Source organism: Nicotiana tomentosiformis, chromosome 10, assembly GCF_000390325.3.
Source record: "Nicotiana tomentosiformis chromosome 10, ASM39032v3, whole genome shotgun sequence".
NCBI lineage: Eukaryota > Viridiplantae > Streptophyta > Magnoliopsida > Solanales > Solanaceae > Nicotiana > Nicotiana tomentosiformis.
In genome coordinates, this window is record NC_090821.1 from 22,294,432 (window position 1) to 22,310,885 (window position 16,454).

At 38.6% G+C, this 16,454-nt stretch overlaps 1 protein-coding gene across 1 annotated transcript; it reads right to left on the reverse strand.

Moving 5' to 3' along the window:
- Positions 1-11,530: 11,530 nt before the first annotated feature.
- Positions 11,531-12,070, reverse strand: LOC138899867 (uncharacterized). The gene has a single exon (XM_070186564.1). It carries the CDS (start codon positions 12,068-12,070, stop codon positions 11,531-11,533), a length of 540 nt encoding a protein of 179 aa, XP_070042665.1.
- Between the last annotated feature and the right edge of the window lie 4,384 nt (positions 12,071-16,454).

Genomic DNA, 16,454 nt, shown 5'->3' on the forward strand with positions numbered 1-16,454 from the left:
AATTTCCTTCTCCAAGGCCAGCAGATCCATTTTGCTTTTCCACCCGTCAGCCATAACATGGATTTTGTCCTTCTCCTTTCGGAGTTGGTCGATCTGGTCGATCTTCTACTAGACCTGAGAGGTATTATCATTAGCCACTATGACCAGTTCCTTATTTCTAACTTCAAAGACCTTTAAATATTTAACCAATTCGGCGTGCTCCTACCTTAGGGCTGATGCTTATTTCTTAGCCCCATCCAGCTCGGACTGAAGGTTTTTAATGACCCCTTCTTGTTTCTCGTTGAGAAGCTTGTACATATCCCTTTTATGGTCAATCTCCTAGAATTCGAGCTTAAGCTGATTGACCTCGACCCACTACCAAAGGAAGCTCTCATGATAAAGTATTGAGGCCTGCAAAAAGATAAAAAACGTGAGAAATATAAAAACCTAAGTAAAGTTCAAAGGAACGTAATGATGCCTTACCCGGTTGAGCGCCTGCTGCGACTCATTGAAAAAGGCACCGCACCTGCACCTCATTCATTTTTGCCTGGTCCTCCTCAGTGATTACGCTTCGGAGGTAGCTAGATATCCCTACGGAAGCATGAAGAACACGAAAACATTTCAGTCGAACGAAGTGTCCCTACCAGCCCTGGTCTCGGTTTCCGTCTACTCGAAAAGGGGGCCTTGGTGGCCCAGCAAGTAAGCTTGATCAGTCCCCCTCTGAAATTTCGGGGACTGTATAAACGAAGTATATGAATGATCGTGAACCGACGAGACTCGGTCTTACATTGACGACCTAGAGAAGGAGGATCACAATCCTCCATAGAGATGGATGGATTTGCCGGAGGCACACCTCTTACCTCTTGCAAAAATCCAGAACAATCGGGTCCTCCGGGCCCAATGTGAAGTGGTAAGTGTAAATACTTAAGTACCCCTCCACATAGGTAGTAATGGCTTCCTTGGGATTGGGGACTACCACATCCTTTACTTCCCAATTGCAGTCCTTTCGAAACACGGGAAGAGCGTCTTCGATTACAGAGCATATATACCTTGATGCTCCTTGACCCCAGTCCTGTTTGCGTGAGGGTTTCTCGACCTTAAAGTCATCTACATCTGAGCAGCCCCAGGGAATAAACATTATCAAGGGAGGCTCGGGGGCCGGTTCATTGGCAGCCACCTTGAGAGAAATCGTTTTGAGGGAAACCACTTCAGGAGCAGTCGCCTCAGTACCGGCGGCCGATGGGGAAGATGAAGAGGAGACTTGTTGGGGAATAAATTTGGATGCTTTAGCCATTGTTATCATGAGAAGTTTGAAAATTTAAAGAAAGAAGATGAATGTTTGAAAAGATGAGGTTGAAGGATGAAGAACAGAGTATGAAGATTTCAAGGAAATCTCGGTAAAAACCTGAAAATCACTATGAAAGTTGAATAACAAGGATGAAGATATGAAAGTTTGGAACAAGTTTGTTGATAGTTGGAAAGCTCGAAGGTAAAAGCTTGGTCGAAAAGTATGAAAGGAATAAAGGATGACAACTTTTATAGGGAAACTAGAGACGCTTCGCATCGGGGGCAACCAGCGGATGAGTAATATGTGTCCGATGTCAGAAAGACGCGATTCCTTTATCGTAACGTATGAAGGAAGAAACCGGAGAACATCTATCTTTTCCCATCATTTCGGCAAACCTACTCTCTGAGAAACGAGGGGGCTATCTGTATACAGGTAAATCCGAGTCTAATGAGCACACCGATTTCCCAGTGAGGCGAACAGAGCAAGGACGTGACTGTAAGGAATCAAAATCATAGCTAGGAGCCTCTCGTATCAGGGCCTGAGCAAAACACTTGCCCTCAGAGCCATAGAGAGCACGTGCCCCGGGTCCTGTTCGAGTCCCAAGACCTCGAAGAGCATTACCACATGACCGTACAAGATTAATAAAGGGCCGTGATATTCATGCCCAACCAGAAGTCACGGCGTGAATCTCAGCCCGTATCGACAGAAAATCAGTGACTAGCAAAAAGGAAAATTTTTACCTTTCTTAGAATTACCTAGGGTAAAACTCCCATGCTATATAAAGGGGAAGCTAATTATTAATTAGACACTATGTAATAGGAATACCAAGGCAATATAGATTTGTTCTCTCTATTTCTAAAAGTTATTCAAAGTTCTTGTTTTCGTTCATAAGTTCTTCATAAATGCTGGCTCGGAACCGAAGGCAGGTTTCTTGTTAGGCCTTTAATCGAGCTCGGACTCACTATCATCATTACTTTGGATATTTAATCCCTTGTATTTAATTAGTCCACATATCCTTAAAACCGTGTATAAATTAAATTATTATCCATTTTTAAGGGTAAACATTCAGCACATTTGTCATGAATATCTCAATTGAAAGACTATGGATCATATATGATCACAAATGAAGGCTCGACACAATAGGTACGATAACATTCGGGAGAGTGTGTACTCATATAGAAAATGAAATGGTGAGTAAGTACTTTTATTGTAACGACCCAACTGATCATTTTGAGTTATAGCACCTCATTTATCTATTGGAAACTTTTCTTAAGTGAATTTTGTTGTTTATGACTTGTGTACATGGTTGGAATGGATTCCGTGAGGTTTGGAATTGATTTGGAACACTTAGTTCCTATTTGGAAACTGTAAGTTGCTAGAATTGATTAATGCTTGACTTTTGGGTAAACAAACTAGAAATCATGTCCTAATTGTTTCAATAGGTTTGTATGCTAATTTTGGATTTGGAAATATGCTCAAATTTGGTTTTGGAGGTTCCTAGAAGAATTCGGCACCATTTATTGAAAGTTGGTAATTTGAAGAAATTAAGAATTCATAAGTTTTACCAAGAGCTGGCATTGATGTTATTAGACTCCGAATGGTATTCTGAGATGTTGAATGAGTCCATATATTTGAAATGAACTTGCGTGCAAAATTTTCTTGGAATCTAAAGTGTCTAAGTATGATTCAGTTGCTTGGTTGAATCTATTAAGACTTAAACTTAAGAGAGTTAATTTTTTGGTTTGATCCTTAATTTTAGGTTGTAGTGATTCCATGTGTATTCTGAGACCTTTAACGGGTCCTTATTGTGTTTATGGACTTGTTGGCATGGTTTAGAGTCGACCCGAGGGGTTCAGTGGTTATTCAAACTTATTTGGCAAAAGTTGGAACTTTAAAAGTTAAGAATGTTCAAGAAATTTGGTTTGATCTTTGATTCTTTATTTCAATGTTGTAATTCATATTCCGAGCCTTTGGACAAGTTAGTACATGGTATATGAAGTTGTTATATTGATTGGACGGGGTCTCTCGGACCTCGAGTGTGTTTTGGAATGGGTTTGGACCACTTATAGGCCTTTTAGGCTTGTGAATCCCGGTCGCGAAAGGAATGGCCGTGATCGTGTAGAAATAAATTTTTGTTGTCAGTGGTGTAAATTCGGGAGCTCATATCTCGCAACCTATAAGGAATTTAGGGATGATCCAAAAAATAAAGTTGTAGTTCTTTTAATCTGATTCTCAAAAAATCAAACCGCTTGTTATTTGGAGTTTTGTACAAGAAGTTATGGCCATTATACTTAAGGCTATCTATGTATAGGTGAGCAAATTTGTTCATCGCGATCGGGAGCTTCTTGGCCTCAATTGCGAAGTGGAAAATCGTGTGAGCATTATGTGAACCGTGATCATGTGGGTGGTGACTGCGATCACGATGAAGGACGGCTGGAAGTGTTTTAAATTGTCTAATATTGAGATTTTGAGTTAATTTCTTCACTTTTGGGGTTCTTGGAGCACAAGTAAGGCGATTTTGGAGGAGTTAAAATCCAAATAATGACGGTAAGTGATTTTAACTTTGTTTTTGATTAAATATCTTGAATACCATTTAATTTATACATGAATATAGGAATTTTGAAAAAGAAAAAGTAGTTTTTGGATAAACGGTTAAGAACTTTTATTTTGGGATTTTAAACATCGAATTGAGGTTGGAGATTGAAACAAATTGCATATTTGAACTAGGGGAATCATGGGTAATCATAATCTTCAATCAATTTTTGATTTCGGGAGTGTGGGCTTGAAATTGACTTTTTGCTGACTTTTCTATATCAAGTAAAGATTGAATTTCTTTTATGTAGGTTGATTCCTAAATCATTGTTTGACATTATTGACTACTATGTGGCTATATTAGAGTCGTTCGAAGGTGATTCTAGGCGAAAGTTGTATCTGAAAGTTAAAGCTAGCCCTGGAAGAGGTATGTCTCTTGTCTATTCTTGTAACAGGGAATTCACTTAGTCGGTAATCTATTTGCTACTTGTTACTTCATTTAGGTGCCACGGATATGTGAGGTGACGAGCGTATATGCGTAGTTAGGTTGTGACCATAGCCAGATAAAGTTAGGCTTATAATATGTCATATTTGGACTATGTGAATTGTTTATCCATCTTTCATTGATGTTATGACTATGTGATGAATCTTAATCCTGATTAGAGACCATGCTAGGGTTATGACTTGTTGATTTGGACATGACATGCTTCTTTCACCATGTTGGGATTTCTATTTTAGCCGTACTCATACAATTGTCTTACTTGATTTTTGATTTAATGGTTTTTGGCTTACTTTGTGTAAGGCCCCGTAAAATTTCCTAATGATTTAAGACTTTAAAGTGCACTAATAGTGAGTGGAGATGACATTTTTGAGTGAAAAAGTTTACCTACGGATTGGAGCTACATAATTTGATCATGGAAATTTATGAGGGATGTGATTTGGAGCATGTTAATAAAGTTTAGAAGTGAAAAGGGTTTTGGTTGGAACAAGTTGGACATGTTAAGTGGAGCAGGGTGTCCTAACTAGTGCAACCGTTGAATTTTGACAGGTGTAACTCTCTCAATATAAAGGTATTTTCCAATGGATTTTGATTCTACTTTTTTAACCAGTCAAGATTTCCTATAAGTGTAAGGCTTTAAAGCACGCCTCGAGATATCCACTTGTTGTTTTGCGTTCCACGAATGGCCACGAACGATGGTGTCATTATGTAAACATGATTTCATACTCATATGAAGGTTTGGATATGAATTTGGGTCTATATCATAGCAAGGTATCGAAGGAGGTAAGTGGGGAAACAAGAAATGGAAAAGAGGAAACAATTGGAAGCGTGCCTAGGGTCCGTTCATCGCGTGGATTGTGGCACATCACCCCCCTCAGTGACTTTGAAAATCAGTAAAGTATATAGAATGGACGCGGGACCTGGAACTCTCCCCCCCTGAAGCCTTTAAGTACTCACCTTGGGGGTTCATTTCCCCCACTTCACTTGGACAGATTTTGGAGCTCTTCTCCACTCTCTCAAGACCCTGAACACCTCTCATCTTCAAGGTAAGCAAACCCCATTATCTTCATGCGAAATCATATCGTTTCTACAGTAGTATTGATGAAATCTACACATGAAATTCCTAGATTTTCAAGTAATTGTTTCAAGAACTCAGAGAAGCGTTTTGCAAGATTTCTTCCAAAAGGTAATTCTACTGACTTATACTTACATGCATGGATTTATTATGAGTATATGAGTATAAATTAAGTGTTGGAAATTATGAGATAGTGATTGGAAGTCATAAGTTCCCAATCTAACTTCATAGCCATTGTAGAGATTGAGGGTGGTTATTTGATGGAATTTATTTTTTGGGTGCGGATGGTCGGATATGCATGTGATGTTGTAAGTTATAAACTACTTAAGGACGATAGTGGGATAAATTGTTGATAAAAATGGTAGAATTGGGATGACCAAATTCTATGGCTAAGAGTTGTAGAGATTTATACCTACTAGGTATTTGATAATGTGCCTAGATGACCTAAATTGTTGAATTTGCTACTAATATTGGTCCTATTGGATTATATTATTTTAGATTGAAGTTGTTTAGTATGATGGGTCGTCGTAGTACCATTAAGAGATGAATTTGAGGTATTTTGGATAAACTCCTTCCATAGGATCAGATTCCATGAATTCTGTCACGCCCCGACCTCGGGGAGCGCGACCGGCGCTCAACCGAGATACCCTGGTTAAGAAAGCCTACTGGATGCCTTCTACCCAAATTTACCCATTAACAATATAAGAATCAGTAACAAGAGATAAACATGAGAGGAGTAAAGTGTTTCACATTCTTTTTCAATTACTCAAAAGAGATTCATTTTAAAATTTCCAAAGTATTACCAGTTCATAATTACGAGGGAACACATGTTTGCCAAATACCAACACTTCTAGTTCATTACAGAGCCTCTAAGTGTAACAAAAGAATAGTATGGAAGTGTTGGCGACAAGGTCTCGGCTATACCTCAAAACGCAATGCGCAAAACCAAATGTCATAAGGCCCCGAAGTAGAATAGGGCTCGCCAAGTCTGTTGAGTAGAGGGTAACTGCTAACGAGGATCAAAGTTGCTCGCTGATGAACCACCTGCATCCATTGAAGATGCAGCAGCCCCGACAAAAGGGATGTTAGTAGATGTGGAATAGAACTGTATGTAAAGCTAAATGTCCTCTTTCGAAATAGAATGTCAATATAAGAAGGGGAAAACCATGGAAGCAGCAAGTAACAATCAATGATATCTAAATGCCAAGTTAAAACATAACAATTTTCAAAATACGAAAATAATATTATTTTTCGTTGGGAGATCATTAGCACCGATATACCACCGTATTTTTAGTACAGAGTCCTATCATGCCCGATCGGCTAGGACATATCTATATGAACAATGTGAATTGACATGTGATGCGAAAAAAAATTATTACCAATAGTAGGAACCACCATGCTCGCAACATGGCATCTAATCTCCACCCGATCGGCTAGGCCGCCTTCCCACATATGCCACGTGGGTCGACTTCCAATCAAGGGCTAACATCAAACTAATCCCAATTAAGGGGAATAATCACAATCCACTCCTACACCGGCACGTTTAGTTTCGGGTGTGGGCCTTACAACCTACCCTTCCTCGGCTCACTAATGATACTCCCAAAAACATTTTTGTTTTGCACACAAATGAAACAGAAATACAAATGCATTCACCTCATAACTGATCACACCATTTATATATTCATTAGTACTTTCAACCACTCACAACATCATTATTTCATTGGCTCTCTTGGCTATTCATACGATTCTTCATTCAAGGCATGGTGGCCGTAATTCATATTCCACATTTTCATTTCTTTACATTCAAGGATCAACATCATAAACATCAACATATAGAGTATTCCTGAAATCACAACTTTAGGTTCATTAGTAATGAAAGCTTTAAAATGACTTTTAATCGCAGCACAAGTTAAAAATCATAAACGAGTAATACACCATTTCTTTTTGAAATACTTCTCTAAAAGGTCAAAGCATAGTTTCATCTCATGGGTAAATAAGAACTCAAAACACATTGGAAATACTTATAAAAGGATAGCATGGTGATTTACGATTGAAACATAGATTCAAATCATATGCACCAATTACAATAACCATGACCACATTTTTATATCTCACTCTCATTTCTTTTACTTCCAAACATCATCATGGGTTATCAACAATAGGGCATTTGGAATCAAGACTTCAAATATGTTTATGAGTAGTATGAGCCTTAAGCACCTTGGGTTTTCTTTCCAAATTAAGCTTAATAAACTTTTATTTGAAACATGAATTCAAGTTATTACATTTTAATACATAAACTGTACTTGAACACATTCACGAGGGAGATCATGTTAAGATAGGAGCAATTGGAACCCGTTTTGAGTATATACATCTTTCAACACAATGCTTACTTGGGATAACTGAATCTGTTAGGAACAACTTGGAACATGTGGATTAGGAACTTGGGCCAACCATACTTGAAACTTACGAGAACATCGTGGAATTCGATTCTAAGAGAAAGGTTTAGCCAACATACCTGAAATTTGCCCCTTAGTAATACTACATGGTCCACCTTTCACGACCCCGTTTCCCTTCCATTGGGTATCGTGATGGTACCTAGTCTTAGGGACTAGGTAAGCCTAACATTTACTGAATAACAACCTTAATAAATAACATCTAACAACTTGAAATGGAATTCTTTATAAAAATTTACAATTCCCAAATCCGGTAGTATAAGTCATAAGTTCTACAGAGTGTTTGCTAGAAAACTTCTAAATACAACTGTCCAAAAATAAGAATAAACAGTGCAAAATGAGAACTTGAAGGTGACTCTGAAGCCTATAAACGCAGCATCAGGTTTACCTTGAGTCTCCATAGCAACGACCCGCACAACTACTAATAAAAAAAACCTAGAACTGCACAAAAATGTGGACGTAGAATATTTTCTCACAGTTTTCACAAGATAAAGCTCACTCAGGTAAGTGTATCACTGCACAAATATCAATAACAAGAACGCCCCAGGCCATCACAAATTATCACAAATCAATCAGTGGCACAACCCACCTTATCTCATCACATGTGCAATAATAAAGTAAGTGCCCGCCTTGTCTCGCCACACGTACATAACAATATTCCCACCTTATCTCTCCACATGTGCAACCACATAACAATATTATTGCACGCCGTATATATATATCCCGCCTTGTCACGCCGCATGTGAAAATATCAATAGTATCAATAGCACGATCGAAACCTCGTGCAACTCCATAACAACAACCGCACGGCAGAAACCTCGTGCAACATAATAACAACAACCGCACGGGAGAAACATCGTGCATCACCACAACAAGTACAACAACAACAATGACAATAATAAAAAGTACGACAAGTAAATCAACTCAAGGAGTCTAAATCACAAAGAAACGGCATGACCAATTCACAAGGAATAACCACAGTAAAGGATGTTAAGCGTAAGGAGAACAACTCAACAAGGGAAAACTAATATGTTCAAACGATCCCACAATATACATTTCAAGAATAGGGAAGCTAACACGAGTCAAATAATTCCAAATAAAACAAGTCGACTAAGACATAAGATATCTAAACTTCTTTGAAGGTTGAGAAATTACGAAAGATATTAAACAATTCAATTAAGGATAAACCGTGTAAAGAAAATCATAACCTCAATTAAGACTGAACAATTATAGGATGAGATAATAATAATTTCAAATAAAGATTAGTAGTTATGAAAAGATAGCATGACAATAGAAAAGGTAAAATCTTCAATTAAGCCAAATAAGAGTCAAATAGGCAATAAGAGTGAATGCTGAAGCAATTAATTCAAATTCAAGCATGTAGAGGTGAAATTAGTAAATAGGAACTTAATCATATCAAGAACAACTTCATACTCGGTGAATATAGGGACTTAAGACCCTAAAAGGCCAACTTTCCACAATAAGTTCGAGCACGCACTCATCACCTCGCGTACATGGACTACAATAAACATAGAAGACTCAAATCCTAAGGGGAAATCCCCCACACAAGGTTAGGCAAGATATTTACCTCGAACCAAGTTCAATCAATTAGTCACAATGCCTTTCCCACGAATATCCGACTCCGAATGGCCCAAATCTAGCCAAAACAATTACATATCATAAATACAACTGTAATAGGCTAATCTAATTAATGAAATCATTCATTTAACAAAAATTTTGAAATTCGCCCAAAAAAGTCGACCCAGACCCAGCTCTCGGAATCAGGTAAAAGTCAAAAAATACGAACACCCATTTACTCACGAGTTCACTCATACCAAAATTATCCAAATCCGATGCCTTAATCCAAATCAAAATTCAAAAATTCGATTGAAGAACTTTTCACCCATTTCCATACCTCGAATCCGAAATTAAATGGAGAAAACAACTATCGATTAATGGAATACAACCAAAAACGAGTTAGGAATCATTATCCCAAATTTTCCTCTAAAAATCCCTCGAAAAATTGCCAATTCCCGAGATCCCAAGTCCAAAAATAAACAAAATGAATCAAACCCTCGATTTGGCCCCTTTTCTTCCAGTTAAACCGCATTTGCGGACCTGCCTTCGCACATGCGTGACCGCACCTGCGGAATTCCCATTGCAGGTGCGGATTCCACTCAAAACACATCGTCCGCTTTTGCAATCCAAGGGTCGTACCTGCGTGTGCGCACCTGCGGATCCATGTCCGCTTTTGCGGTCCTTCACCACTTCTGCGATTGCTCCATCACATCTGCGGGCATCGCAGATGCAGAATTTACCTCGCACCTGCGATCCCTGACATTCCTCCACTTTTCCGCTTCTGCACTTGCCTCTCCGCACGTGCGATCCCGCACCTGCGGTATCTCCACTGCAGGTGCGAAAATACCAGATGTCTGAAGACTTCGGCAGGAACACAAATCGAACTTTTGATCCGTTAAGCACCCGAAACTCACCCGAGGCCCCCGGGACCTTAACCAAGTATACCAACCAATCCTAAACACCATACGAACTTAGTCGAGCCCTCAAATCATATCAACTAACGCTAAATTCATGAATCACCCTCCAATTTAAAATTGAAGAACTTTAACACTTCAAATTCCTACAACCGATGCCGAAACCTATCAAACCACGTCTGAATGACCTCAAATTTTGCACACAAGTCATATTCAATATTTCGGACCTACTCCAACTTCCGGAATCGGATTCCGACCGTGATATCAAAACATCCACTACTGGTCAAAATCTCCAAAAATTCGACTTCCGCCATTTCAAGCCTAAATGAGCTATAGACCTCCAAAACACAATCCGGACATGCCCCTAAGTCCATAATCACCTAACAGAGCTAACAGAATCGACAAAACTCCATTTCGGAGTCGTCTTCACACAGTTCTGACTACGATCAAAATCCTAAGACTTAAGCTTCTGTTTTAGGGACCAAGTGTCCCAAATCAGTCTGAATCATCCGGTAACTGAATTCAACTACGCATGCAAGTCAATACACATAATATGAAGCTGCTCAGGGCCTTATGCTGCCGAACGAGACTTAAATTCTCAAAACGTCGGATCGTTTCATTACACCACCATACTAAACAACTTCAATCTATAATAATGCAACACCATTGCACCAATATTAGCAAGATTTCTATAATTTAAGTCATTTATACTTTTTATCAATCATCTAATGTGCATATATTTCTACAACCTCATTCAATGGAATTTCTTAACCTAACAACCATCTTCCACACCAATGATTCACCCTACAATCATCTTAAGGGCATCCACAACTTTCATTAGCACATGCATGCCGAACAATTCACTCCTAAACTATCAATCTCATCAATTAAACCATTTTACAAGCTCTACCACACTAACACAACCTAGGTTAGGCACTTTGCTTCCAATAACCATCCCATAAGTCATAACACATATTTCATACATAAATAATCACCATAGATTAGTTAGAGATGGTAGACATGCCTCTTATAGTGAAACTCTTGAAAATCCTAACTTGTAGCGTTCTTGACTAATTTGGGGATTTGAATGGAAATCTATGAATCTTCAAGATTAATCCTTGTTAATATAAGTGTTTAGGAATAGCAATCAATGCAAAATACTCCAAAACTATTACCTTGGTTCATGGGAGGGAAGTATGGGAAGCAATCAACTCAAAATACTCTAGTTGCTACATTCATCTCAAAAGTCACCGTCTCCTCACCCATTCTAAGCATGAATTTTCTATCATATATATCCAATATAGCTTTACCCGTTGCTAAAAATGGTCTTCCTATGATGAGAGGGATCTCCTTGTTCTCCTCCATATTCACCAGTATGAAATCTACAGGAAATATGAACTTATCCACCCGCACCAAAACATCTTCTACTATCCCCTCGGGTGTTATAGTCGTTTGGTCTGCCAGCTGCAAAGATATTGGCACTGAACTTATCTCTCCAATCTCCTTCTCCAGTTTTCTGCAAATAGACAATGTCATTATATTAATTGAGGCACTAGAGTCACATAAAGATTTATCAAAGTTAATCGTGCCTAAAGAGCAAGGTATCGTAAAACTTCCTGGATCTCCACATTTTTGTAAGAGTTTATTTTGCAAGATAGCACCGCAATGCTCTATGAGTTTTACCACTGATGTCTCCTCGACCTTCCTTTTATTTTTAAGGATCTCCTTCAAGAATATTTCATAAGCTGGCATTTCGGAGAGCACCTCTGAAATGGCAAGTATACATTAACTTGTCTCAGCATATATAGGAACCTCTCAAATTGTTTATCCAACTTCTCTCTATAAAGCTTTTGGGGAAAAGGTAAAGCAAGCATGTGGTTTCTCTATTCGTTAGATTCATCCCTTCTCGAAGTGTCCTCCTCATCCTTCTCCCTGTCAGCTCCCTTCTTGCCTTTCTTCTTCTCAATCTTTTCATCATCTTCAATTTTTAGATCCTTCCCACTTTCTTTTTCAAGCGCAGCTTCTTCTTGAATTGGAGTGGGATCCTTCAACATTTGTCCACTTCTCAAGGTCACAACATTTATCGTTTCTTTGGGATTCTTTTCAGTATTAGCTGGCAGAGTACCTGGGATTTCTCTCCAAGTTATGCAAACCTGTCCCACTTGTCTCTCCAAGTTATGCAAACCTGTCCCAAGTTCCTTGATAGCTGCACCATGAGCATCTAATCATTCATCAGTCTTTACAATAAAGGATTTCATAAGATCTTTTAATCCCGACTGAATTAACTATTGAGGCTGAAACTGCTGCCTTTGCTAATTTTGGAAAACAGGCGCCCCTTGTCCCTGAGGTCTGGCATTATTTTGTTGCTATGCATTTGATGTACCTCTTGGTGAACTCCATGAAAAACTGAGGTGCCTCTGACCCGTTTCACTAAAGTTGTAATTTCCAACTGCATTAACTTTCTCAATGGAGGCTTGACACTCATAAGTAGGGTGTCCTCTTCTGCAAATATCACATGCTGCATGAGTCTTACTTTATATTGAGGCTAAGGTCAGGTTCCTTATCTCTTTCGCCATAGCATCAAGTTGTACCTGTAGAGATGTGTTAGCATAAACCGGGTGAACACCATTCGCCCGTCTTCTTACAGCACTTTCAGAGGGCCACTGATTTGCATCTTCAGATAATTCATCGAGAATAGTGACTATCTCCTATGGTGTCTTTTTCATTAACGGACATCCAGCTGCATTGCTCAACATTCTGTGTGAGGCCGATGTCAACCCATCCCAAGAATCATGGAGTTATATCCAGAGTTTAATACCACTGTGTTGACACTTTCTGACTATCTCCTTAAACCTTTCTCAAGCTTTAAAAATTGTTACATTATCTTTCTGGCAGAAGTTATGGATCTCTCTTCTAAACTTGCCCTTTTTAGCTAAGGAGAAATATTTGTCAAGAAATATTTGAGGCAAGCTCTGAAGCCACTGCTTCACATCATCTTTCAGTGTGAAGGGGAATGCCCTTAGAAAAACTGTATCTTGTGAAACACCATTATATTGAAGGGTGTTCATGATCTCCTCGAAGTCCATTAGATGATTGTTTGGATCTTCGTTCATCTTTCCTCTGAAGACACAGCAGTTTTGCAGAGTTTGAAGCAACCCTTGCTTCAACTCGAAATTGTTTGCTACAACTGGAGGTGGTCTAATGCTTGGAAAACCTTAGTTATAGACCGGTCTAGAGTAATCACCAAGTGGTCTCCCAGCATCGGGAGCTATACCCCTCTCTTCTTCATAATTACGTTGTGCATCTCTAAAAGTTGCAACTCGTGCCATGTTTTCTCTTTGTTGGGCTGCCTCTCTTGCAGCCAGGTCTACATTATCTTCACCGTTTCCAGCCATATCTTTGTTTGAGGATTGACCAACCCTTTCTAATGTCTCAGTGAGATTTCTTTCCTTCTTTAGCTGTTGTAGTTGTTTTTCTATTTGTGGCTCGTATGGTAGAAATTCTTTCACAGAAGATCGAGTCATGCACCAATCTAACTAGTAACCTGCGCACAGTCAAAGAACATCAACCGTAAAAAGGGAAAAACAAAAAGAAAAAATTACTTAATTAGCACTACAAACTATTTCAAACACTATTGATTGCCATTCCCCGATAACGGTACCAAAATTTGACGAGCTCAAAACACACCCCTAAATATGCTCGCTAGTCAAATATAGTATAGAAAATTATCGTATCCACAGTGAATGGTGTTAAACAGTATTTTCGTAGCTTGTAGCTATATTGATATCCAAGATGATCAACAATTAAGATTATATGATTAAGAAATAAAATTAACTAAGACTCTAGATCTAATTGACTAATGACAATTGAACAAAAGTAAGCAAAGAAGATATCAATGGGAGAAAATAAGGGTTAATTGGATAGGTGCAAGATAATTATCTGGGATTTAACTCTCGTTAATTTACTTCTAATGTGCAAGTGAATCTCTTTAATTCACTCAATTATTAGTTCAAACGTTTAGTAGAAACTCCTCTCTCGATTAAGTCTCAACCTCACAGTATGAACCAATTTACGCTCGGTGAAGATATGCCCGAATTCGTAGTTGATTGGTCTTCAAGAGAACCTCTTTCGATTATCCTCCTAACTAGGTCTAAATAATAATTCAACTAACCTCTTTCGATAACTAAGAAGAATCAATGAATTCAACCAACAAGATGATGCAATAATTACAACACCCAAAACAATTCAATACATAAAAACTAGAGTTAATATCCATAAACAATCATCGAAACACCAAATCCGTGAATCCCTAAAGAGAACTACTTCATAGATATGGAGTAATTCATCACAAATATAAAGAAAAGCATTAAACGATCCAAACTCTTGTCTTGAGTGATAATTAAATGATGAATTCCTTGCGGTTTGGCTTCTCCACATCTCTCTAGCCTCCTTAGGTATTAGATGTGTCAAAAGTACAGAAAATACCGTTTTTCTATGTATTTATACCAAGTAGGATCGGGCCCAAATGAAATCACCCTTTCCTAGCCGAAATAGGAAAACATGCAAACTTAATATATTACATGCATCACATTGTGCGTAGCAGGGTGCGTACCATTAGTGGTTTTTCCCGACAGACCCCAAAAACCCAGTCTCTGAAGTTTGCAGCAGGTGCATTTTTTCAGCAGATTATTCTTCCTTGAATTTGGATGCCTAGAAGTGATCCTCGACCTCCGAACAAGATTCGAGCTTATTCCTTTAGAATTTTACTCAGACTTCAAAGCTCCAATTAGCTCGAATTAATTCCATAACATATGCATAGCTCTAAATAACTCCTACAAGGCATAAAGCACACAATTAATGCAAACCACTAGCAACTATTGCTCTAACTCAATTAAACTATAGTAAATTGGAATGTAATAAGCGACTAAAACTCAATATTATAGCCTTCCATCAACACCCCAAACTTAAACCATTGCTCGTCCTCGAGTAATCATACCACATTTTATATAGACAAAACCTTACTAAGCAACTCTCCTAACTCATTACACCAAGAATATTTAAAATAGACTAAGCACAATAGTGTAACATCCTCACCTCAAGAATTGACTCAAAAGCATTGTGCATTATTTACAACTCACTCACTTACTCTGATATATAGTTCAACAACATTGCCTTTCCTTCATGAATCAAGTGACCTCACAACATTGTATTTGGTTCGTATCACCGTATCGATCCATATGGTGAGACGGCTTAGCCGATTGGGTGGAGATCGGACTCCATGCCACGAGCATGGTGGTATGTCCTTCCTATTATTGTATTTGATTCATATTACCATGTCGATCGACATTCATTATGGTGAGGCGGCTTAGCCGATCGAGCGGTGATTGGACTCCATGCCACGTGCGTGGCGCTGATCGGTGGCTAATGATTTCCCAACCAAATATTCTAATGCTTATTTAAAAATTAATTATGTTTTAACTTGGCATTTTAATATTGGTTATCGTTTTATTGCCTCCATGTTCTCTCTTCTCGTATTGGCATCCAATTCTATGTGAGAATATTTAGCTTTACATACTTGTACTATTCCATATGTACTAACGTCCCTTTTGCAGGGGACGCTGCATCTTTAATGGATGCAGGTAGTTCCTCGGCAGGTGGCACAGGTTCTTGATAGGTGTACAATCTCCTCAGCTTATTTGGTGAGCCCTACTCTATATTGAGGCCTCATGTTTGTATTGATATTTGTATATCATTATAAGGTACAGTTGGGGCCTTGTCGCCGGCACTTCCATACTATACTCATGTTTATTTAGAGGCTCCATAGAAATATTATGGGTCGTGTTTTCAATGGCAGTTGATTTCACTCACAAGCTATGAACTTGTATTATTTTGCCTTAAATAAATAAAATTTCCTAATTAATAAAATTGGCATTATACATTTTATCCTCGCGATTGACTATCTCCTCATATTCATTCTTGAATTAATCGTGGAAATGGTTGGTTGGTAGGCACCAGGTAGGCTTGCTTGACCGGGTTATCTCGGTTGAGTACCGGTCTTGCTCCCAGAGTCGGGACGTGACACTTTGCTCATATTGATATCATAATCAGACTTAAGAATGTTAAATAAGTTATTGAA

What these genes read in the sequence shown, in the direction of transcription:
- LOC138899867 (XM_070186564.1), bottom strand. Translation starts at nt 12,070, where the DNA reads ATGCCAGCTTATGAAATATTCTTGAAGGAGATCCTTAAAAATAAAAGG.